We start from the raw sequence: 26,245 nt of genomic DNA, 5'->3' as shown, positions 1-26,245 counted from the left end.
TTAGTGCAAAGAATATCCATGTTTCCTTCACCCAGATTCATCTGCTGTCCCAGATCTTTTTCCATTTCTCAGGGTGTCTTTTGCTATGAAAGGCCCACGTGGAATTCTTAGACCTCCATTCAAGGTGTGCAGCAAACGCTGGTATAAAAAGCTGCCACACACACACTCTGCCTTCCAGGAATGGCATCGTCCTGTGTGGTGCCTCCTGGCCAGTCCCTCCAGGATCCGGCCTGCACATGTGCTCACAGAGGTTTTGAAGCAAAGTCTTGCAAGGCGGGAGGGTTGCTGAGGATTACAGAGCTCATCGGGCTAGGGCTGGAAGCATAGCCCAAACCCATTAGCCAATTCAGCAGTGCAACAGAGGCCACGATGTATTCGTATGGAGCTCACTGGCCCGCCACAGGAGCGACACTGTTGGTGTCACTGTCACTATCATCATCATGTGGCTTTATTACAGAATTTCCACATGCAAGGTACTGTGTAGAGTACTTTTCATGATGTTTCATGTCAGATTCACAAACATCCATATACATTAGTACTATTGCCATCTCCACTTCACAGGTGGGGACGAGGAGGCACAGAGGGTCGGTTTACACCACTAATCACTATGAAGTGCTGCACCCACTATAGGAAGAACAGAGGTAGCTACCATTTAATGACCACCTATTGGTGCCAGACACGGAGTGGGTACTGTGCATCTTCTATACTTCATAGCAATCTTGCAAAGGGAGGTATTACTGCCCTCATAACAACTGAGGCTCAGTAAGTAGCTTGTCGTCTAGTGCTATGGATTAGCATTAGATGTACTGCTCAGGAGCAGAGCTGGGATTCAACCCAGTCATGTCTGATGGCAAAATCAGAGTTTTTCTGGTGTGTCACACTACCCACAGGACTGGGGGTCGGAAGAGCCTTGCACAGCCTCGACCTGGCCAGTGTTTCTCCGTGCAGTTCATGGACCAGTCTTCTTGATCTGCCGGGGGCTCACCACAAACCGGACTCTTGAGTCAGAGTCTCTGGGGTGGGACTGGGACCTTCATCTTCAAAAATAATTTCTCTGGGTGATTCTTTGGCACACTCAGCCCAGGCACTCAGCACTTCCAGCTCCTTGGGAAGGCAGTGACCTTTTAGGTCTCTACCTTGCTGCCCTCTTGGTGAGCTTGCCTCATGTAGCTCCTATTTAGGGCAAAACCTTTCTCTACTCCTTAGGCAGAATTGCAACTCCTACCTCCAGACTTCATTAAAATGCTGTTCATATCTTCAGTATGTATTTCTTATCCTGCACTGTCTTTGTCTGCTTCTAGTCTGCCACCCTCGGAGGTGAATACTACATCTTACTTAGCTCGTAATGGGTGTGCTGTCCATGTAGGCTGAGGGCAGAGCTGCAAGATGTGTTGACTATATGAACTGGGAAGCACTCCCCCATACATTATCACTGTTATGTCCATCAGGAACTTCCAGTAGACATGAAAATTCTACAATCCTCTAGAATTGTTAAAGAAACAATCAGATATCACCCGACTCCCTGTCCTTTCCCCTTCCTCTTTCCATTTCTTCATTCCACTGGTAAGTAGCAAGCACTTCATCCAGAATACACAAAAACAAACACAAAATATTGCACAAAATATTGCAGCAGGACCCAAAATGAGATTGAATGTATTCATGCCATCCGCTCACTCAACTACCAAAACAAACGCCAACTGCAAGCTGGCAATAAAGCACATAAAAAATTAAAAAATAACACAACAGAAAAAATGATCATGTTCACAGATATTAGATGGCAAATAAGAGAGCTCTTAGTAGATGCGATTCCAACAACCTCCCACAGGAGAAGTTATTCTTGCAACAAGTTACCCTAGCAAGATGGCAGTGTGATGCGGTGCTCAAGCAAGAATATTCTGCAGAGGAGTGGCTGCTCCACAGCGATCCTACAGCCTCCTTCAGGTAGATCAGGACACACACCTAGGCCCCGGAGCGGACTTCAACACAAGATGGGCCCATTGCACTCTGAATTGATGAAGCCAGGATTTGAGGCCCAGGCTGCACAATTCAAGGCTGCTCTCACCACTGATGTCCGGGTGGCCTGCCCTGTCCTCTGTCTTCAAACACAACAGAACAAAACCACCACCATGCACCACACTGCTAACAGAGATCTGTAATGGACACTTTGTGGTTAAAAACTTAAACTGAGGTTACCTTCTCATATGACAGCTGCCATCAATGTGAAAAGCTAATACAAGGAAAAACATGACTCTCATCCAAAACACCTCTGTACTGAGGTTTAGGGGATGAGCAAACAACAAAATGAACCCCTAGCCTGTCCTTAATAAGAACAGTGACAAACGGTGGCGGTCTGAAAACAGAATTTATGTACAGAGGGCTACAAGGGCAGTGGCTTCACGCTGGCAAACACCACACTCCCTCCAGCTGCCCTCTGTGATTTGGCATATCCCAGGACCCATGGTTAACTAACTCCAGGACTACCTACCTGTTGACAACACAATACCCCAGGCATCACTTGTCAAAAACAGGAGGATGCCAAGATGCAACCCCTATCTCCTCTGAAAAAGGAATTGCTATCTATGGTTAGGCTACTCAGAAAATTAACAAAACAGATACTTTAGATTAACATGTAATCAAAATATGTATCACATGTGATGGGGATTTTTTTTTTAAGTCGGCAAAATCTCTGGTTAAACAGGGCTCTGGAGTCAGACTGTTCTAATTCAGACCTATCTTTAAGTTCACTAATTCTCTTTTCAGCTGTGTCCAATGTGCTACCAAGTATAGTACATTTGTTTTAATCTAGAAGTTTTGCTTGGGACTTTTTGCATCTACGATGTCACTTTTCAAATTTGTGGTCTTGAGTCTGTATATGCCTGTTTCTGTTGCCTGTTGTTCCTGCTGGATTTTCTTCATGTTGCTTTGTTTTCTTGTGTGCCTAGTTTTCTTTAACTGCTTGCTAGTTTTTCCTCTTGAAAGAAACATTTTGGAGAGGTTCACTGAGGCCTAAGGTGGATACACTCACCTTAAACCAACTTCTCAGCACGAATCACCTTGCCCCATCTAGGTCATGAGTACATCTGCCCAGGGTGCAAATCCATGCCAGGGTTGTTCTGTGGTCACAACTCTCTCCACCCTTCCTTTTCCTCCTGCTTCTCACTTAGTTCTGGTGCCTCCCTCCGTTTCCTGGGACTGGGGGAAGAAAAGCAGCTTTCTATCTAGCTTGCCCCCACATGGAGGCAAGCCACTTGGGCGGCCCACACAGAACAGGGACAAACCCTGAGGCCTCCCACTCAGGTGGCCCGGGAGCCTGGCTTGCCCTGTGCCCCTCCTGCCTGAGTGTGGCATGGGCAGATGTCCTTGGGACATGTGGCATTACTCCCATTCTGCCTTCTTCTCTGCTGCAGAATTTCATCCCCAAATTGCCCTTTGGAGTTCCCCATTGTTCTTTTAGCTCTTCAGTGCATTTGAGATTAAAAAAAAAAAAAAAACTTTTAACAAGTATTTTTCTACAGAATAGCCTAGCCTGCTATTAGCAGAAGCCAGAAGCTGGTGACCTCGCTGCAACTTGCGCTTGCTATGACCTTGGACTAAAGTGATTTGCCTTTGGCTTCTTCACCTGTAAGATAAAGGTAATAATAATAATGTGTGTACCTTATGGGTATGTGTGAGAAAGTTAAGCAAATCACGCGACGTGCTTGATTTAGCACACACACACACGGGAACTCTGTGAACACCAGCCTCACCATCTCTACTGCTACTACCACCACAGAGTAGAGCCAGGTGAGCTGGGCCATGCCATCTGTACAGATCTTATTCCAGGTAACAACAATTTCCAGGGATTAGAATCACCTGGGCAGAAAAAATGTTCTGGAGATAAGAACAGTAATTTAGACAAACTTTCTGATCCCAAAGGACAAGTGTTTGAGTAAGATTTTTAAAAATTTTCTAGACCAGGCTCAGTGGCTCAGCCTATAATCCCAGCACTTTGGAAGGCTGAGGTGAGTGGACTGCCTGAGTACACGGGTTCGAGACCAGTCTAGGCAACTTGGCGAGACCTCGTCTCTACAATAAATAAAAAATTAGCTGGGCATGGTAGCACGCACCTGTAGTTCCAGTTACTTGGAAGGTTGAGGTGGAAGGATCACTGGAGCCTAGCAGGTCGACACTGGGGTGGCTGTGAGAGTGCCATTGCACTCCAGCCTGGGCAACGGAGTGAGACTCCAATTCAAAAAAAGAAAATTCTAAGCTACAGTTATTCATAACAATAATGCCAAACTTTCATATTTGGTTTCTAAAAAAATTATAGTAAATAAACCACAAGATCTGAACAGGTGGTTCAAGTTTCAGGGACTACTGTCTTAAACATAGAATAAAGTTTTTAGTAATTAGAGTTTCTGAGAAATGGTTTCTTCTAATATAAGCCCCAAGCTTCTGGACCCACTTTGTAATCCTTTTGGATGAAATCCTAAAATGTAGTTGGAAATCTGTCATGCTTTGGATGATAGCGTCCACTGCACCTAATTATCTGCCCCTAAAAAACAGTGTCCTCGAGCCCAACACTCGCAGTCTCCTTACTATCAATGAGGAGGTTGAAGATCGTTTTCCAAGACTCCTGCAAGCCCTGTTGCTTAACGTGCCCATGAGTTTCGTTTTTGTTTTTATTTTTAGTGACTGAGGATGTTACAGAAGGCTCCCTGTCTTTTTAAAATTTCTTTTCTTGCACCTCACATTTTAGGTTATAGGAGAAGAAGGTGAGACTCTTCACATGTGCAGGGCTATTCTTTCTGGTTTATTTTCTTTTCAATATTTGAGCAGCTTAGCTGGCTGTATGTGAGTAATCTGGAGTCTTCTATACTTTATAACACAAGCAGGAGTCTTCATACAGAAAGTTAAACACTCTGCTTATAATTAGAGAACAACACTCGTCTGGAAGGAGCTCGGGCACTGTGAGGGCCGGATGTATAGAGTGAGCAGGATAAATTTTGCCCCTGCGAAGTTCATTGCCCGGCCTGGAGGAAACATAGATCACAGGGGCATAACGAGAGGTGTGGCAGCTGGGCCGGTCAGTCTCTGGTAGCGGATCACTCAGACCTGAGTCCTGACTACCACTTACTTGCTTGTGGGAACTTGGTAAGTCACTTAACTTTTCTTGCCTGTTTCTTCATCTGTGAAAGGAGAATAATATTATCTACTTCCAAGTGCTGTGAGGAGTTAAAAAGTTAATACATGTAAGAGCTTAGAAGAGTGGTTGACAGACAGTGCTAATTAAGTGTTAGTTATTATTATTGATGTCATCACTATATAGAAGTAAGCAAGAATGCAAAGTGAGAAAAACAGATGGAAAGCACAGGCATGACATCAGATGACTTCTAATTATGCATTTCCACAATTTCTTACTTGTCCCCTTCCCCCCACAATGCACCCATGCCTTCTATTCTGAGTCTTTGTTCATCCTTCCATGGTGATCTTGCTCTTTTGCAAGTGCCCTTTTCATGAACTGTTTGAATAATAAATTTGTACACTGTGTGCCTTCTTATCTTCTTTTTGAGTTGGAGTCTCACTCTGTCACCCAGGCTGGAGTGCAGTGGCATGCTCATGGCCACCCCAGCACTGACCTGCTGGGCTCAGGCGATCCTTCTGCCTCAGTCTTCCAAGTGGCCGGAACTACAGGCGCATGCTACCAGGCCCAGCTAATTTTCAAAAATTTATTGTAGAGATGAGGTCTTGCCAAGTTGCCTGGCTGTTCTCAAATCCGTGGGCTCAGGCAATCCACTCACTTTGGCCTCCCAAAGTGCTGGGATTACAGGCTTGAGCCACCAAGCCCGGTCCCCTTCTTATCTTCTAAATGTATGCTGGGTACAGTTTAAGTCTCTGTTACATCCCACATGATGATGCTATACACGTCACGCCTCGTCTGGATCACAAATGGTTCCTCTGTACCTAACGGTATAGAGGGGCTCAGTAAACACTGGCTGAGTACCTGAAGGCACTCTATTTCAGATACAGCCTTTACTGCCCAGTCCAGGGGCTGGCAAACTTCTACCATAAAGGGTCAGAGAGGAAATATTTCTCACTTTGTGGGCCATATGCTCTCTGGTGCAACTGCCATAACTACTCATATCTCTGCCACTCAGTGTTAAGGCAGCCATGCAAAACACATAAACCAATGGGTGTGGCCATGCTCCAATAAAACTTTACTTACAAAACTGGGCAGTGAGCTGAATTTGGCCTTGGAGCTGTGAGTTCCTGTCACCTGGCATAGTGCCTCAGGTAGAATTCAATTATATAACAAACCAGTTAGAATAAGAACCGGTTATGGTCAAATGAAAACAACAACAAAAAAAATCCCAGCCCTTCTCCCTCAAGAGAGTCAGCAGATACAAGTCAGGGATCAGTGCCTAGATTAGACTACTTCCAGCTTCCCCACATGCACCTGTGATCTCATACAGTCTGGGTGAGTCTTGGGCAAAGAGCCTCCACCTCGAGCAGCTCTCACTCTCAGGTTAGCATGATTCCCTTCCTAGGTGTCTTATGTTTGTTCCAGCTGAACTATAAAGCTGGTGACTAGAATTTGCTCAACTAAGAAGCAAAGCAATTTTAGCCAATGTGAGCTAACGTTTCATAATTTGAATCCTCACATTTTCAGTTAGCATGTGGACACATCATATTCATCCATAAACAAAAAGAAAAAAGTAATTTCTTTAATGTAGACCTGGGAAAGACAACTGTAATCTGAATTTGTACTTTCCAATAGAATATAATCTAATTATTAGAACAATTTAAAGCAACTAAGAACATGCTGGGTATTTGAGAAGTTGTTTCATTTATAGTTCCTTTTTTTTTTTTTTTTTGAGTTGAAGTCTCACTCTGTCACCCAGACTGGAGTGCAGTGGCCTGCTCCCGTCCACTGCAGCCTCAACCTGCTGGGCTCTGGCGATCCTTCTGCCTCAGCCTTCCAGGTAGCTGGAATTACAGGCGCGTGCTACCACGCCCAGCTAATTTTTGATTTATTGTAGAGATGAGGTCTTGCCAAGTTGCCCAGGCGGGTCTCGAATCTGCGGGCTCAGGCAATCCACTCACCTCAGTCTCCCAAAGTGCTGGGATTACAGGCTGAGCCACCGAGCCCAGCTTATAGTTCTTTTTAATCACAGTGTTTCATGTTCTTTCAAAGACTAAAACTGCAGCATTCAGCAAGGCACTGTTGACTATAAAGGTGGCTCACCAATCTCATCTGGCCTGGTAGAGTGAGGAAGGTGATTAAGTTGTATAAAAACATATATGATGGGCCGGGCATGGTGGCTCAAGTCTGTGATCCCAGCACTTTGGGAGGCAGAGGCGAGAGGACTGCCTGAGCTCAGGGGTTTGAGACCAGTCTAAACATCACGGTGAGACCTCACCTCTACAATAAATCAAAAAAATTAGTTGGGCATGGTGGCACATGCCTGTGGTTCCGCGACTTGGGAGGCTGAGGCAGAAGGATCACCTAAGCCCAGCAGGTCGAAGTTGTAGTGGTTGTCAGCATGCCACTGTACTCCAGCCTGGATGAGAGTGAAACTCTGACTCAAAGAAAAAAAAAAAATATATATATACATTTAGCATATATTTATATATCTATATGTTATATATTTATATATAATGACTCCAGGTTAACTCATATTTTCATATTACCTCAAAAAATGGGAAAATATAAATTATTTTTTAAAACAATACAAGACAGAAACGAGCTATTCTGGTATTTGAATGAACACAAATGCTTTGGATTGTTCTGAGAATAAGATTTAGGGTTCTATCCCTGAATCCTTTAATTGAGATAATACAAGAATGTTGAGATAAGATACATGGTCCTAGTCATACTAACACCAGTGAATTTCATGATATATAAACAAAGGCTATTAGGAGTTGAAAGAGACCACCAAAATCTAGAGCCTTCATTACAAAAATTAATCGTAGGATCCTAAAACAAGAAAAAAACTTTGCTCTAAAAATGATACTAGATAAGCTTCCTGTTTGGCCTTTTCCTTTCCACTCTCAAAGCAATTGTGGAAACCAATAAACTAAAGCATTTTTGTAGACACAAACACTTCCCTTACTCAAAAGTCAAGTCCACAGTGGTCTCTGACACAGCTCTATGCATCTACTTTTTATCCATGGTAAATTTATTTCGATGAAACTAAATAAGTTATCTTACAAATGGCATGAATGAAAGAACTAAAAAAATTATAGATGTACAAGTTCTAAAAGAACCGCCGCTAAACCCTTACATTCAGAGATCCATAAATAAAATTTGGCTACATTAATAATTTAATTTTGATCTGTTGACAAAGCATGTTTGTATTTCTGGAAAAATCAACCTATCTTATTGATTGACATTCTGGGATACTTGAGAGTTAATTAAATAGGAAATGTGGAAAAACCACCAATGTTCTATAAGGTGCAATTTTTCCATAGGTTTCAACTTCAAAACTCAGTGATTTCACACTTGAACCAACCAGTTAAGTCAACAAAGTCAGATAAGTTGATAGCTCCCATATAAACCATAATGTCTTTTAGAAAGATTTAAAAATGAGATCAAGACTGGATTGACTTTGTAATTTATGATCTGCTAGGCTAAAACTGTGGAATTAATTCAAGAATTATACATTACCAAGTACATAAAGCTAAAGATGTTGGTTTTAAATGTTATTTTTGCATAAGTTTACTTACCGCCATATAAGCATTTGTTCCAACATACGTCTTGGCTATAGAATTCACCAGCTATGAGACAAAACAGTCTGTTAGAACGATATAAAGATAATGTGGAAATAAAATGGGCAATTATTCCTCATTTAACCTACAATCATCATTCCTATAAATCAACTAAAAATTATGTAAAAGGGAACAAATTTATCTACAAAGGCATTAAAAATGATTAAATCTCTCTTTTCTTTTGAATGTGATTTCCAATTTAAACAAGCACAGCATTACAGTTTATAGCAGATAACCTTCAACAATTCACTTAGGCAGGATGCTTATCGCTTTAGTACCCCAAACCCGCCTGACATAAAAAGTCGATTTGAAGTCGAATCTGAGCACACTCGATTTTTAGTCGGATGGCTCAAGATGGGAATGTTGCCTGGGTGTTACTAGACGGAAGCACACGCTGAATGCGCTGGGCGGATAACAGACTTTGACAACTCATAATACAGTGCTGACCTTCGCTTTGGTCTCGTGTTTGGCTGGGAGCAGAGGTGGCTGCGATTCAAATCAACATCACAGCACGCTCACGGGTCACTATCGCTGGGGCTCTCGGGAGAGGCCCAAAATGGAAATTAATTAAAATTGGTGCTGCACATTGTGCGGGCCCTCACCATTGTTGCTCCCAATATTAATTTTTATTGTGGGCCAGTCGGGCTCCCCAGGCACAGCTCCCACTCTGCCCTCCCTTTTGTCTGGTCAAAACGTTTTCCTATCAAAGCTGCATATCAATGAAGTTTGCTATTCGTAAGTAGTAATTACAATATCAGCAGTTTTTACTGTCATTAAACAATGAACAATCATATTCTGATGTAGGAACTTGCTCAGAGATTAAAAATAAATCACACGCTCCCAGTCGAGGAAGAGATGCGGAGTTTGTCTGGCAGTGAGGTGGTTTCTCAATCCAGAGAGTTGACTAAAGATAAAAAGGGGTTGTAGAGAGAAGAAGGAGACCCACCTGGGTGCTGACTCCAAAGTCACACAGCTTGACTTGTCCTCGCGTGTTCACGAGCATGTTGGAGGGCTTCACATCTGAAAGGGACAGCAGAGCCCTGTCACGCACACCATACCCTCAGCAGCATGCACGCACCAGGCCGTATTGCAGAAAGGACGTCAGGACTCAACCCAAAACTCCAACCACAGATGTAACGCAAAGCATTCTATCTGGGCAAAATATAAGGTGGCAACTCCCCCACTTTCAACCAATTTTGGTTTCTGCAGAAGCAGGAGTTTATTTCAGGTGAAAGTCACATCAAATCTTGGTTTCCAACAGTAAATCTACCCATCATCCTATCCCTAGTGTTTCAGGAAAAGTAGGTAGATAAGAAAATGTAATCTTGTTGCAAAGAATTTGCACAAAAAGGATGCACTTTGCGCTGTGATGTAACTATCCAGCCTGCTCTCCCACCTGAGAAGGGTTAAGACCAGCGGGAGACCAGCAGGGGAAGAGCATCCACATTGTTGAACACAACAAGGAGAAGATGAACAGTGTTGCCATCCCCTGTGTTTTATGTGACAAGTGCCACTCCAGATGATGCAGAGACAGACCTAAAGGGGTGTGTGAATGTTTGAATGTGTGTGTGTGTGTGTGTGTGTGCGCGCGCGTGCACGCACACACACACATAAGCACCTGCACTTAGTTTGATTTCACTTATCCTTCTCCTCCTGTACATCATTTCTGACTGCTGATACAGTTAACAAAAGAATTGACAGAGCTTTTGCCAAAGCAGTCAGTTGCTAAATAATGACACAAAGGCTTTCTGTGAAGCGTCCTCAGTGACAACAATAAGCCTTTCAGGAAACAGGGAGCCCACAGCCCCCCACCCTGCGGGATGAGAGCCCCACTTCCGAGGGTGCAGGGCCGCACCTGCCTCAGCACCTTGTCTTTCACAGCCAAAGTGGCCTAGAACAGACAGCTGGTGACATTCAGCACAGCAGTCACCTTCATTACCCCCAAGCTGAATGAGAAGGTCCATGTTTTGGTGTAACGTTTTAAAAACGATCTGCAAATGATTTAATCTCCCCTAACCCTCCATCCTGCAAAAGGGAACGCAGCAAGGTCTCTTGCCAAGTATAGGCACTTAACCAAATATCAAGTTCAGACAGCATAACTGACAATTATTGAATCCTACTTACCACATGACAGTGATGCACCAGGCACTTTCTCATACACTAAGCTCCTTTAGTGCTGCCTACCTGCCTGACACTTCATTGTAAACTCCCTGAAGGTAGGGACTTTGTCTCTTTCATTGACCATATTTTCAGCCCTTGGAAGAGTGCCATGCATACTGTGGGTGCTTAATAAATGTTTGTTGAACGGATAAGTGAAAACACGAATGGAAGGCATGAGCACACATATTATTTCATGTTGATTACTCGCTTGGTGATGTGGGTGACCTGTAGTAGTATGCCCTTCGGACACCATACCCCACTTGCTCTCCGAACACATGCTGGTGTGCCCAGGTAGGTGTGCATTCCTCTACCAGCTGGTCTCTTGACCTCCAGTGCTCCCTGATTTTGGTGTACGTCTTACAACACCATCACATTAAGTCTTTCATATGCCACATTTACCACATTTCTCTCCTTCAGGAGGAAGTTAGATGTTTCCTTACATGTCCCCACCTGCCGGAACGTGAATTCCTCAGGAACAGGCTGTGTTTTCAAGTGGGCCCAGCAGTCAGTACCACATATCTACACAGCCACAGAGACACTCAACAAACGCTTGGTAAACTGAAGGCAGTGTGAGGCTCTGATTCTCATCACAGGCCTTCTACGTTGACTGGTTTCCTTTTACATATTGGTGCCTTATGCTTCTCTTAAGCTACCAAGTCATTCGGAGACTGCTAACCACCAAACCCTCAGAGCCCCCAGAAGGAGGGCTGTCTGGACTCACAGGCACACAAAGAACAGCACATCTTTACTTCCAGTCACGTATTTGACTTAAGACAATCAACAGAGAGAGGAAGGATACATTCTAAAAGACAAGGTGTCCTCCAGCTCTCCAACATCTGAACATGTACATGAGCTCACAATGCCCACACACTCCCCCCAGCCTGGCTTTCAGCGGCATGACAGGTATGAAGGCACCCTCAAACCAACCCCTGCATCCCAATGAGACCATCTTACTCGCTGTTTTATCTCCCTCACACATCCAGGTGTTTTCTGACTACTTCAATCCTTCCCATCCTTCATCTCATGCACCCACCTCCTGCGGCCCTAACTCCACAGGCCATCAATCACGACTTGAACTCCTGCTGTAGTATCTTCCATTTGTACCATTTATATGGGATGGAACGTATGATACTCATGTATTTATTGAGACAGGGCATCAGTATGTCACTCAGGACAGATTCAAACTCTTGGGCTCAAATGACATCCTGCCTCAGCCTCCTGAGTAGCTGGAACTACAGGTGTGCACCACCTGTACAGCTGTACAGCTAATTTCTTGATTTTTTTTTGTAGAGTTGAGGTCTTACTACATTGCTCAGGCTAGTCTTGAACTCCTCACCTCAAGTGATCACCACATCTCAGCCTCCCCAAGTGCTGAGATTGCAGGCGTAGTTATGTACCATATTTGCTTTTATATGTGTCATCATCTGTCTATGTGTTTACTCGCAGGGGAGGAACATACTTTATACATCTCTGTATGTAAACCTTCCAAGCCCAGCATCCTGTTCACCAGCTGATGGCTTTTTAAACAACATATTAAATTTGCTAATATAAATGTCCCCGTCTCCATTAATATCTCCAGATGTAGTCTGAACATAATAGCCCCCTTTAAACAAAGCCAATGGATTTGGGCTAGGAGAAAAAAGAGCTGGGTTTTAGTCTTTAAGCTGTATTTGAGCAAAATATACCTGAAAGAGTAATTTCCAATGCCCAGTAAGTTAAACTATAAAACGAATTTCATGTCTCTGAGGAAACATCTTTGTCAGACCATTTGCCCTCGTGCCTACTGAGGTTAGTGCATGGTCTGCCAATGTTTATGCTTGATCTGCTACAATCTGTGTCCAACACGGCAACTAAAGCCATCCTTTTCAGTCCAAATCAGACCAGTCACTTCTTTGCCTAAAACCTCCTTGGTTGCCTAACTCAGTGCAAAGTGTGCCAGTCTCCCAATGATCTCCAAAGCTCCCCCTCACCCCCACACCCCGTGACCTCCTCCCCTCGTTGCTCACCACCTCCTTGCAGACGCGTTACTGGTGAGCCCTATGCCCTGGAATGCCCTGCTCTGCATGCTGCTTCCTTACTGCTCTGAGGCTACTGCTAGAACATTCCCTTTCCAAGGGCAGGCTTCCCTGACAACCAGGAAGAAAGAGTAAGTCCAGAGATGCAGCCCAGAGGCTCCCTTCCCCCTTCCCTGCTCCAGTGTTCTTCTAAACACTTGGCACCATCACGAGCTTTGCTTCTCCATATAAAGTTACTCACTCGGCTCTCTCCCTTGGTGAGAAGCTCCACACATGCACACGGGATCTGTTTTGCTCACCACTGCATCTAGAATGGTGGCTGGTGCACACAGGAAACAGAATTTGTTGAGTAAATGGTGAATGAACGACCTCTCTCCCAAGTAGACAGGCTAGTGTATGCACCCTGGAAAGCATCTGGCCGGGGAAAGAGCTCTGCTGTTTCCCATAATACACTTCAGAATAAACATACTTCTAGAGGGCAGTCTTCACTCTGAGAAGAACCCACAGTCACTAGCAAGCACTCTTTGATACACATTTGCTGATGTCTTGCCATGCGCCAGATAAGGTACGAGGTGCTGTGGAAACATGTCTCTGTCCCCCAGGAACGTTAATGTAGTCCTTGACCAAAAACACTGCTAGTAAGATGTTAGGATAATACTGTTGCTCATGCAGATTCTAAATGAGATTTTTCTTTCTCAACAATAGGGATGTTTCTTATAATAAAGACAATGACAGTTATGCAAATAAACAGCTCCCAAGCTTGGCTGTACATTTAACAAAGCTTTTTGTGTTCCACCCAAATTTACTGAGTCATTTTTGTTTTTAAAAATCAATTTTATTGCAGCCATTCTGAATGTATAGTTTGATGAGCCTGACCAATGTATACATCCATGTAACTATACCACAATCACAATATGGAATATTTCCATCACCCTAAAAAGAGTCCCTTTATGGTCAATTCCACTCCAACCTCAGGTCTCTTGTAGCTACTGAGTAAGTTTGTTGTTATAGATTTGTTTTGCTGCTTCTCAGAAATCATGAACTCCACATGTTACCATTTTTGTTTTGAACAATCTGATGATTATTGCTGGGTGGTTTGTCTCCATTATTATGTTTAAAATAGTGACCTGCTCTTTTAAATAGTTTGAAACTTGTGCTTTTAACTGAAGTGTTTACATCATTTATATTTAGCATAATTACTGATACAGTTAGGTTCAAATCTACCATCTTACTATTTGCCCAGTCTGCTCTTTATTCTTTTTTCTTCTTTTTCTGCCTTCTTTGGGGTTACTGGGCTGTTTTTTAACATTTCACTAATCTCTATTATTGGCTTCTAAGTCAAAAGTTGGCAAACTTTTTCTCTAAAGAGCCATAAAGTAAATATCTCAGGCTTTGTGAGCCATGTGCTTTTTGTTGTAACTACTCAAATTCTGCTGCTGTAGTGCAAAAGCACCCACAGGCCACATGGGAAGGAATGGGCATAGCTGCGTTCCAATAACATGTGGCTTACAAAAACAGGCAGGTATCCAAGTCTGGCCCATGGGCTGAAGCTTGTCAACCTGTTTGAAGTTTTATTTTTTTATTTTAGAATTTATAATATGCTGCTTTAACTTCTTACACTCTACCTTCGGGTAATATTAGAGCATTTCACTTATAATGTATGAACTTTACAACAGTATATTTTCATTTTCTTCCACTCATCTTTTATATTGCTATGATATATCTTTCCTCTATGTATATTATAAGCACCATAATACAATATCTTTACATCTGCTTTAAATAACTATCTTTTAAAGAAATTTAAAAGTGAGAAAAACCTTTTCTATTCATTCACCTTTACTACTTCTAGCACTATCTATTCCTTTGTGTGGATCTGACCATCCATTATTGTTTTCCTTCTTCCTAAATAACTTCCTTCAAAATTTCTTATGCTGATGATCTACTGGCAATAAATTCAGAACTGTCTGAAAAAGTCTTTAGTGGTTATTTTTAGAAAATGTATTCACTGGGCATAGAATTCTGGATTAACTTTTTTCATTCAACATTTTACATTTTTCTATCACCTTCTGGATTGCATAGCTATGACAACAAGTCTGCAGTCATTCTTATCTTTCTTCCTCTCTACTTAGTATGTTCTGGTTTCTCTTAATATTTTAAAGATTTTTTTTTTTAGCTATTGGCTTCTAAAATTTTGATCTTGAGATCTTTTGGTGTGGTTTTGTGTACATCCTGATTAGGGTTCACTGAGCTTGTTAAATCTGTGGATTTACACGTTTCACCAAAGTTGGAAAGTTTTAGTCTTCAAATTATTTTTTGTTCCTTTTCCTCCTTCCTCTCCTTCTGAGACTCCGTCACGCGTGCATCCTAAGCTTCTTTTTTTTTTCAGTTGGAGTCTCACTCTGTCACCCAGGCTGGAGTGCAGTGGCATGCTCATGGCCACCCCAGCATCAACCTGCTGGGCTCAGGCGATCCTTTTGCCTCAGTCTTCCAAGTAGCTGAAACTACAGATGCACGCTACCATGACTGGCTAATTTTTTGATTTATTGTAAAGATGAGATCTCTCCAAGTTGCCCAGAGTGTTTGCGACCCTGTAAGCTCAGGCAATCCCCTCACCTTGGCCTCCCAAAGTGCTGGGATCACAGGCTTGAGCCACCATGCCTGGCCTATCTTAGACTTCTGGACACTGTCTCAAAGGTCACTGAGGTTGTGCTCATTAAAAAAAAAATCTCTTTAGTAGAAAAGAGTAACTTTGTAGTAATTTTGAATAATTTCCATATCTCTAATTTCAAGATCACAATCATTTCTTCTGTAGTGTCTAATCTAATGACCTCCATCAAAGTGAAATTTTAAGATATTTTATTTTTCATCATTGAAAATAAATTTTCTACTTGGTTCTTTTTTGTCTTCCATCTCTCACCCCCTTATGCTCATGTTTTCTGGGAACTCCTTTAACATATTTACAATTTTATAATAATGATTCTAAAGCCCCTATCTGCTAAGTCCATTATCTCTGGTGTATGTGTGTGGAGGGGTGTCTGTTTCTACTTACTGATTTTTTCCTGGTTATGTTTATGAGCTTTCATCCATAATCAGAAGAAAAATTATTTGTCTACTAATCTTTATTTGGATGTCAGATGTTGTGAGTCTTATGTTGTTGATAGTTGGATTTTGTTGTAATCCTTTTAAGAGTGTTAGACTTGATGTTGGCAAGTTCTATCTGCCGATTACTGATAACTGAATCACTTTGAAACTGATTTTAGAGCTTCTATTTTTGGAGAGTCTAGAGTAACCCCTACCCTAGGGCTAGTTCAGTCCCACTGCTAGAGCACAACCTTTCTAAAGTCTCTCTTGAATGCTCTAAAATATTTAATGAAGTCTCTCCACACTGGCTTGTTGGAATTAAAGAGTCCCAACCTTGTGCAAGCTTTGGGAATTGTGTGGCTTATAGCTCCCTAGACATTTTCTTTCCCAGACAGTAGCTAGTTGTCTAGCTGTTTCAGATTTCACTCTATTAATACAGAACTTGATATTAAGCCAGACTCAAGAAAACTACTATACAATTTCTAGAGCTCTTTCCCTGCATAGTTTCTGCCTTTTTAGAATTCTGCTCTGTCAATTCTAGTCATTTTGGTCTCTCTGAAGTTCAAACTCTGTCTCTTCAGTTCAATAAGACCTTGAGCTCTGCCTGGGTTTCTAGGCAGAAAGCTAGGGTGACTGTTGGGCTCACTTCATATGTTTTCATTCTCTAAGGATCACTGTCTCACAGTGCTAGTTATCTAATGTTTGAAGACAACTGTTTAACATATTTTGTCCAGTTTCCTAATTATTTTTGGTGGAAGGCAAATTCATAGCAGTGACTTCTTCATAGGCAGAAGTATCACAATATTTTAAAATTATTGTTTATGTCTCTAACTCACTGTGTTGAACTAATATCATAAGCCATCTCAAATCCTTTCTTAAAATTAGATGATATATAAATTATATTAGGACTTTATTTAATTAGGCTAAGTCTGAATTTATGTGACAGAATTTGAAGCAAAAAGAATCCCTTTCAATGCTGGGCTTAAGACAGCTTCCTTGATTTAAATTTTGTCTTGCATGAAATATTCCACCTTAGGGCAACTTGATGAGACCTCTTCTCTACAATAAATAAAAAAAATCATCTGGGTGTGGTGGTGTGTGCCTATAGTTCCACATACTTGAAAGGTTAAGGTGGAAGGATCACCCATAGGTCAAGGCTGAGGTAGTTGAGAGTGTGCCAGCGCACTCCAGCCTGAGCAACGAATTGAGACTCAGACTAAAATAAATAAATAAATAAATAAATCCATCTTATATGAAGCATCAGCAATTCCAGTAACAATCCACTGAACTTAACTACAAATTTTCATTTAAAATATGCAAATTCTACAACTCTTTAGAATAGCTCCAGGAACACAAATGATTTCCTTTTTTTTTTTTGGTTTGTTTTCAACTTCATTCCAAGTCATAGACAACAGCACAACAGATTAGGCAGAAAAATTACTTTAAAGGAGGTAGTTATATTTATGCTTATTTTAATGCAATACCAAGTTATGGAAAACAAACAGCAATTGAAGGCATACAGCTTTTTATTCAGCTCACTTAAAAACAGCACAGTCTTTCTTCTGTAAGCAAAGCACAGAAAAGATGAGTCATTAAAGTGACTGATTATAAATGGCAATCATCAGGGCAGATGCAAGTCATTTTGGTTTAATCAGGCCATTAATTATTAGGTTTTATCAATTAGTTTTATTGAAGGCAAGGGAGCTTAAATGAATAGTAGGGCATTGATTTTAACTGAGACATTTTCTCAAAGAAAATACAAATGAGGTGTGTAGAAGCTTGGAATTATGGATCTTTTTCATACCACTAAAAAGAAATAAGCTTCTAGTGCAACACATAAACTTTTAGTGAAAAAACAAATTAACTTTCATCTCCATTTGCATTAATATGAAATATCATGTTTAGGGGTTTCCTAATTTGAGGTTTAGTTTAAATCAATTTTGGCTAAGAGATTAATATTGTGTTGGAGTCGGTGACATAAAGATACAAAGTGACCCATTTTAAATATCAGATATTCCATTTCTTCTTTCATGTTAGAAAACATTTAGTCATTTTAAGCAGATAAGCTTATATAGGTATCAAAATAAATTCCTGTTGGTCAGATTCTCTTAAGTAGTAGAGTGATGCCATGGAAAGTGTCCTCTGGACTTAATTCAAGATTCTAGTCAGCCTCTGCACATTGACTGTGAGACTGGACAAACACTTAAACATCTATGTGCGTGTGTGTGTGCATGTGCAGGTGTACTCACATGATCAGTGCTAAGCACGCAATCTCACTTAATTCTCGTAACTCACTGAAATTTTGCCAGTGGGAGGATCAGACACCACCCCAATCTTGTACATCATATCTGTATATGATATCTGGATATCTGATCATATCTTAATATCATATCTGACTGATACTTCTACTTTGACAAGGCTGTTTCAATTAAGTGAGATAGTGTGCGTAGCACAGTGGGCACAGAGCCAGCACTCAATGAACTGTTGAATGAATCAAATGAATAGGAAAAATATCTTGTACGCTTGAATGCACTAAACATACTACAAGCTATTGCTTTGTAGAACTGGTAATGGCAATGACTTCCACCTCAGATAATCGGGACACGGATTGTCTAATATACTGGGCCAGACTCAAGAGCTAAATGAGGTCAACTTCCATCAAGCCAGAGCTACCTGAAGGCAGACTTCCTCCAGAATGCCACGTGCTATTCAGCTGGGATCCCAGAAGAGTTCACACTGTCCGATCGTGTCTCCTTTCCCAACATTTCCCCACTCCTTTAGTGAGATCTTACGGTTTCTAAGCTGGTTTTTTTTTAACAATGATGGCATAAATCTTTGAGTTGTATCAGTGACAGGCCAAGTAGAGAAAAGGTGGTTATGATGCAGTCCTGTCCAATAACCTGCAGTGCTTAGAAGATTATTAGAAAAATATTAGGGAGTGAGAAGAATGGAAGAGCTTACAAACAGAGTCTTGTGACCTGCTGAGGGTAACAGGGGGCTTCCTACAGGAGCCTGTAACTAAATAAAAAGCAGCTCCAAAGTATCTTCAAAAATTAAACATAAACATACAACCTTTGTGGTCACTATGTGGCCACTTTTCTATTCTATCTTTAACAAAGTACAACACATTGGTTAATTACCCTGATCATATACTACATATCAATGGCAAAATGGTTATTTTTTTCTCAAAACTGGTATGTACTGGATGGCCTGATTACAAATATTTAAAGAAAGACACTACTTTTGCTCCTAGGTATTTATTCAAGAGAAATGAAAATACAGAACCATAACAACTTGTATATGAATAGCAGCATTATTTACAATAGCCCCAAATGGGATATAATTCCAAATGTCCCTCTACTAGTAACAGTAAGTGGGCAAAATGTGACATATCCATACAATGGAATACTACTATTCAGTAAAAAAAAAAAAAAAAAGAATGGGCTGCAGACACATGCTACAACACACATGAATCTCAAAAACATTATGTTAAGAAGTCAGGCACAAAGGTTTCATACTGTAGATTCTGCTGATATAAAATGTCCAGCAAAGGTAATCCATAGAACCAGGAAAGGAATCCATAGTTCCCTGGGGCTGAGGACAGGAGCAGGTGCTGACTGCAAATGCGCATAAGGGCACTTTCTTGGGGTGACAGAAATGTTCTAAAACTGGATTATGGTGTTGGTCGCACAGCTCATAAACTTACTGGAAACCACTGAATCATATACTTAAAATAGACAATTTTTATAGTATGTTACATATCAATAAGGCTGTTTAAAAAAATCAGCCTCAAAACACAATCTGACTTATCATTACAATTATTAATGAAGTAATAACAAATAAATAGGAAATTCATAGTTTTGCAGGTGGCCTGTGGTCACTGTAGTCACTCTGTTACTCTATAACAAAGTGTAAAAGACCAGTTAATTACATGTAATCTACTGCATATTAGTACTAAATGGTTATTTCCTCTCAAAAGTGATGTGCACTGGGAGGTCTAATAAACCATAGTTGCAAATATTAAAATATCACTTTTGTGTACTAGAGATTATTGCTCAAAATGACTAAGCAGTTGTTGTGCTTACAAAATGCAAACACACCTGGTTCTAACATGAAGAGTGGGTCAACCAACTATAGTTGCCTCAGTAAGCTCCAGCAACTGCTCTGACTGATTTTCAGGCTGGAAGGACTGATATTTTTTTCCACTGAATTGACCAAATTGACTGTGGAAATTGGTATCATGTTGAGGCAACCCAGGTTGCCACCCATAACTGGTTCATGCAGGAGACTGTATCTGTGCACATTCAGCATCAGTCAGCCATGAGACAATCCACAGAACAGCACCGAGCTGGAGCTTGCCAGAGCCTGGCATGCTGTGCTTTCTGCAGGCTCACAAAAGGCCCAGCCCCACAGCACAATAGGGGGCCAGGGTGGGAGGATCTGGCTGATCAAAACAGATAAATAAACACTCTTTCACTAACTACAGTTGAAGTTACCCAGTGTTCTCTGTACAGGGACCCAAATGTCAATTTCCTGGTAAGATTCATTTTAGAGAAAATGACTTTGAATAAGCTACATGTTTTCTCTCATCAGAAAAAAGAAAGTCAGACAAATGGAGGGCTCCTTCACTGTGATCTGTTCCTATCAGGTGCTGTGGCATCTCCTACTTCTGCTTCCTTCTGGGTTCTGTTTTGTTTTATACTGAAAATACACGTATTAGCTCTGAGCCTTAAGTGTAGCCTCGCTGAGTGCTCTTAGAAACAGGCATGGTACAATCCTAATGGAAGCAGTTTAAAATGCAGCCCATGGTTGTGGTGGGATGACAGTGGAAGCAGAAGTAAACTTCTGCCCTCTGCAAAGCAGCTGCACTGTCTGATAGAAGGCCAGAAGGCTCTTGGTTCCTCAGGAGCCAGAGAGTATGAGCAGGCTCCTCCTGTGACTGCTCCCGCATTGTGTCGGGATGCTGCTGTCATCATATCCAAGGGTTTTATGAAAAGACAAAAGTCATACATCCATCTAGTTATTTCTTGGGGACTGTGTTCTAATGAATGAGAATAGCAGGTATCATCTAATACAGACTATGCTGACACTCTGCACTACAAATTCATCAGAGGACAACAAGAACACACTTAAGAAAAAGTCACAATGCAATATAAAAGTTATTCTAACCAACCCAACCCATAGTAAAGGGCAGGTCATTCAGATATTGTTGCAAAGCCCTTAAAGCAAACCAAGTGGCATGATTAGCTACCCTCAATGGCCATCACTGCCTAGAGTGTCACGATTCAGTTCAGATGCACACACGGCAGCACACACGGCCTTGCTTCTGCACACCCAGCCAAAGCAGGAGACTCAGGCATGTCAAGGCTAATACCAAGGTGAAAAGGCCTGGGCCTCTCAGTTTCCCTATCCCTTAATACTTTCACAGTAAGTCAAAGAGACTCTTTTCTAGAATTCCCTTTCTTGGTTCTGACCTGCAGCACGCACACACTCGGGTTGGTGTCAGGAAAAGCCAGGTGTGGAGAAATGAGCTCCTGCACAGTCTGCTTCCCCAAGTCTAGGATGCCATAGACTGGGAAGACTCCTACGGATCAGCACAGCTTTTTGGTGAAAAGGAAAGAAAACAAAGGAATACCACATTAAATACATAAGTCAACTGAAAGACGACAGACTCCACTTAGAGCAGTGTGTCCAGAAAACCAGTTCTAGTACATTACATTAAAGAAATAAAAATCATAGCAGATAACAGGTATTTGGCACTTGCTGTATGCCAGGAACTGGGCTAAGTGCATCATTATCATGTGCATTACCATTTGTTTGAATTATAACCCTTGAGTTAAGTTCTATTATCCCCATTTTATACATGAGGAAATTGAGGCTCAAATTAATAAAAATCACTTGCCCAAGGCCACAAAACTAAAGGCTTTGACTGTAACTCTTACGTTTTTATGAACTGCATTACATTTAAGAGCCAAGTCTCATGTGACCTAATGGGTTGGATTATTCCAGCTCTGGCAATGAAGAGTCGGGAGATCTGTGGCGATTCACAAGGAAACTGGTCCCATCGTTTTATTGTAGTTTTTCCCACTCTTCACAGATTATATTTTCCAGAAAAGGAAATACAAGAGAAAAGTCTGAAGAAGGTTCTAACTATTCCCTCTTGCTTACCCTCTCACTTCTTGAGAAGCAAATGTTTGATATAATAATAGTTGTTAAATGCCAGACACAGTGCTATGGTCTTGAATAAGTTAAGGAATGGATCCATGGTCATGCAGCTGAGATGCATTAAGAGGCAGAACAGGAACTTAAACCCAGGTCTGACCCTGTACAACAGCTTTTGCATCAGGTCACCAACCCCTCACTGCCTTTTCTGTGACTGGGCAAGTTATTTAGCTTCCTTGAGCCCTGATTTCCTCATCTAAAAATAGAAATAAAATGATACCTTCTTTACATGGTTATCATGTATATTAAACATAATTATACCTACAGAAGATATGTAACAGCACAGCAGCACACAGAGGGTGCTCAGTGAATGATACTGGTTTTTTGTTTTTATTTTTTTTGAGTTGGAGTCTCACTTCATCACCCAGGCTAGAGTGCAGTGGCATGCTCACAGCCACCCCAGTGTTTACCTGCTGGGCTCTGGTGATCCTTCTGCCTCAGCCTTCCAAGTAGCCGGAACTACAGGCCCATGCTACCATGCCTGACTAATTTTTTATTTTTTGTAGAGATGAGGTCTCACCAAGCTGCCCGGACTTGTCTTGAACCCGTGGGCTCAGGCAATCCACTCGCCTTGGTCTCCCAAAGTGCTGGGATTCAGGCTGAGTCACTGAGCCTGGCCTTGAATGATACTATTAATACAATAATTAATGTTGCTGTCATTATGACTGCACCCAATCCGGAAGGATCTTAATCGTCCACCAGCAGAAGACTGTATCTGCTCTCCATGGTAGAGAAAGAGGTAGATGGGGGAGAACTTCCAGCCACTAAAGCTGACTGTCTATTCTGCTTGGCAGGATGTCTTGAGGATCAGTCTCTTACCTTAATACCAGAAAGGGGAACAAAGGATGACTTCCAATTAAGCCATATCACACAAAGTTCCAGGAGAAAAACATCACTCCCAGAAATTTGTGATTCAATTTATTCATCCAACAAATATGCACAGGCATACACTCTGTGCCATAAAATCCCTATGGCCTCCACCCTTCCCCAAGAGAAATGACCCTACCATCCAACACACAGGTGTTCTCCCTGTCCCTCGGATGAGCTTCTAAACTTCAGGTTTAGAGATAAAGCTCTGATCAGAGCTATCTGTGGGGCTTGGGAAATCAGACATTCACCTGCACGCTGAGTGCATCTTGCTGGACAGAAGCTCACCATAATGAACACATAAAGACCTGTGAGTCAACATACAGAATGATCATATAATCTACTTTAAATCTCAATCTCCTCAAGGCAGAAAGATTTCAGGGGAGGAGGTTGGGGGACTAACTACCCTCTCAAATTTGCACTTATTCCCTGTATGACAAATGACCTCTTTTCTTCTCAGTTCACTAAGGCTTCCTTCCCTGATACTCATTTTCAAAATGGGAGAGGACAATTTCCCCTGAGTCACTCACCTTCTTAGTGATCTCCTAAAAGGAATGACTCTGCCTATGGTCAGATCCTTTCACAGATGCATAGGTAAAGGGAGGCTAGGTCCAGGACAACCCCCTTTGATTAAGGAGACCACCTGAATACAGGCAGCTACAGAAAGATCACATCTTTTGTTTTACATTAAGCTTTTGGGATTAACTATAAATTTGCATGCATGGTAAGAAATACTAGAGACATCTTATCTTTCCAGCTTCCCCTAATGATGACATCTTTCAGAACCAGAGTGTGCTATCACTAACGGGGTACTGATACCAACAGTCAAGACAGAGAGTGTTTTCACCACGAGGACCCCACTTCCTGCCCTCTGTAGTCATTCCCTCTGTCTTCCATCCCCTCATTACCCCCTGGAAGTCACTAATCTGCTCTCCATTTCTATAATTCTGTCATCTCCAGAATGTTACATAAATGGAATCACACAGTATGTAACCTTGGTGTTTGGCTTTTTCACTCAGCATCATTATCTGGAGATCCATCTGGGTTGTGTGTATCAACACTTCGTTCCTTTCCACTGATGAGCAGTAGTCCTCGAGATGAATGCCCCACACCTGTCTAACCATTCCCAGGTTTTGGCTATTATAAATAGAGCCGCTGTGAACATTTGTGGACAGGTTTCTGTGTGAACAGAAGTCTTGCCCAAGAGTGCAATTGGCAGTGCAATTGGGTCATATGATAGTTGTATATTTAGTTGTTTAAAATGTCACCCATGGGCAGTATCATCTTACATTCATACCAGCAATGTATTAGTGATCTACTTTCTCTGCATCCTCATCAGCATTTGGTGTTGTTGCTAGTTTTCACTTTAGCAGTTCGGAGCGGTGTGCAGTGCCGTCTCACAGTGGTTGAATTTGCATTTCCCTAAAGGCTAATGATGCTGAACATCTTTTTCATGTGCATTATTTGCCACCTGTATATCCTCTTCAGTGGGATGTCTCTTCATGTCTTTTGCCCATTTTCTAATTGTATTGTTTGTGTTTTTACTGTTGAGTTTTGAGAGTTCTTCATATATTCTAGGCACACATTCTTTTAAAAGAACACTTTAAGTAACAATATGTAGGGTTTCTTGTCTTCTGAAAATCATTACCACACAAATACAGACATCCCCAGTGATTACTCAAGGCAACGAGAATGAATGACCACTGTGAGGAAGGAGGCTTAATTTCTGAAGATGTTCCCTTGTGTGGAGAGTCAGAACTGGAGGAAAAGCGTTAACCCAGTCATTAAACTGGTTTGTTTACCTCAGGAGGTGGGCTAAATCTTTTTTTCTTTTAAACACAAATGTTTGTGAGTTATAACCTACTGTAGCATTGGCATGTGATTAACAGTCACATTCAAAGGACAGTAATGTTTAAGCGATCTTTAAACAGGAACCAAGGTGTAACTGCTCCCAGCACCAGCACCTGGACAACATGAATGCTCCTTGTAGACCTCTGTGACTCAGGAGCCCAGAGCTCCGGGAAGGACGCTTACATATCTGTCCTTCATCCTTGCACACTGCAACAAAAACCTCCTGGGAATGACTACTTTTAAGTTGACACGGATCACTCAAACTTTAACTAGGACTAAAACAGCTTGGTCCTCCAGAAAGCAAAAAAATATGTCTTAGATTGTTTCAAAACTTAGCATAACCTACAGTTAAGCACAAATTATGTAGATTTGTGCAAAAGAAATTGATATGAAAGTTTTATGCAAATTATATTTCTTTTCTTTTCTTTTTTGTTGTTGTTGAGTTGTAGTCTCACTGTGTCGCCCAGACTGACCTGCTGGACTCTGGCGATCCTTCCGCCTCAGCCTTCCAAGTAGCCAGAATTACAGGCACGCACTACCACGCCTGGCTGATTTTTTTATTTATTGTAGAGATGAGGTCTCGCTGCCCAGGCGGGTCTCGAACCCACAGGCTCAGGCAATCCACTCACCTCAGCCACCAAAGGCGTGGGATTATAGGCTGAGCCACCGAGCCCGGCTACAAATTATATTTCTTCATAAATTCCTAAAAATGAATCAGGTTAGTTTTCTACTGATAGCAATGCGTCACAATAATCCTTTCATTTAAGAATCTTATCCAGAAAATAATCATTTTCTAATTTATTTTTGTTGCAAATCCCAACTTTTACACACACTAAGGTAGTCTTTTAACATTACCACCTTGATATAAAATTTTATTTCCTAAGGAACTCAAAGGTTTTATTTCTACCAAATTACTTCTCTCACTTAATAAGCATATAAAGGCCAGGTGTAGTGGCTCGTGCCTGTAATCCCAGTGCTCTGGGAGGCTGAGACAGTAGGGTCACTTGAGGCCAGGAGTTTGAGTCTAGCCTGGGCAACATAGTGAGACCTTATCTCTACAAAAAGATTTTAAAAAATTTAACCAGGCATGGTGGCACCTGTAGTCCCAGCTACCTGGGAAGGTGAGGCAAGAGGATTGATTGAGCCCAGGCATTTGAGGCTGCTATGAGCTGTGATCATGCCACTGCACTCTAGCCTGAAGAACAGAGTGAGATTCTGTCTCTAAAATAAGTACATACACAGATAAACAAATGTAACAAAATAACTTTGGAATATAAATATCCTTTTTTTTTTTTTTTTTT

The 26,245-nt window shown here is 41.6% G+C and overlaps 1 protein-coding gene across 2 annotated transcripts in view; it reads right to left on the bottom strand.

Annotated features, from left to right (window-relative positions):
- The window catches only part of MAP2K5 (mitogen-activated protein kinase kinase 5), a 237,197-nt gene that overhangs the window by 96,293 nt on the left and 114,659 nt on the right, over positions 1-26,245 (bottom strand). For both annotated transcript variants that reach the window (XM_008064694.1, XM_021715641.1), the window contains exons 14-15: positions 9,695-9,768; positions 8,707-8,757 (exon numbers count right to left, since the gene is read on the bottom strand). In XM_008064694.1, the coding sequence (XP_008062885.1) occupies positions 8,707-8,757; positions 9,695-9,768 (125 nt within the window). The remainder of the gene's footprint in view (positions 1-8,706; positions 8,758-9,694; positions 9,769-26,245) is intronic.

This window comes from Carlito syrichta, unplaced genomic scaffold (genome assembly GCF_000164805.1).
Source record: "Carlito syrichta isolate Samal-C Ts95f unplaced genomic scaffold, Tarsius_syrichta-2.0.1 Scaffold101933, whole genome shotgun sequence".
Classification (NCBI taxonomy): Eukaryota; Metazoa; Chordata; class Mammalia; order Primates; family Tarsiidae; genus Carlito; species Carlito syrichta.
The sequence above is the reverse complement of the archived record's forward strand: the minus strand, read 5'-3'. Positions and strand labels throughout refer to the sequence as shown.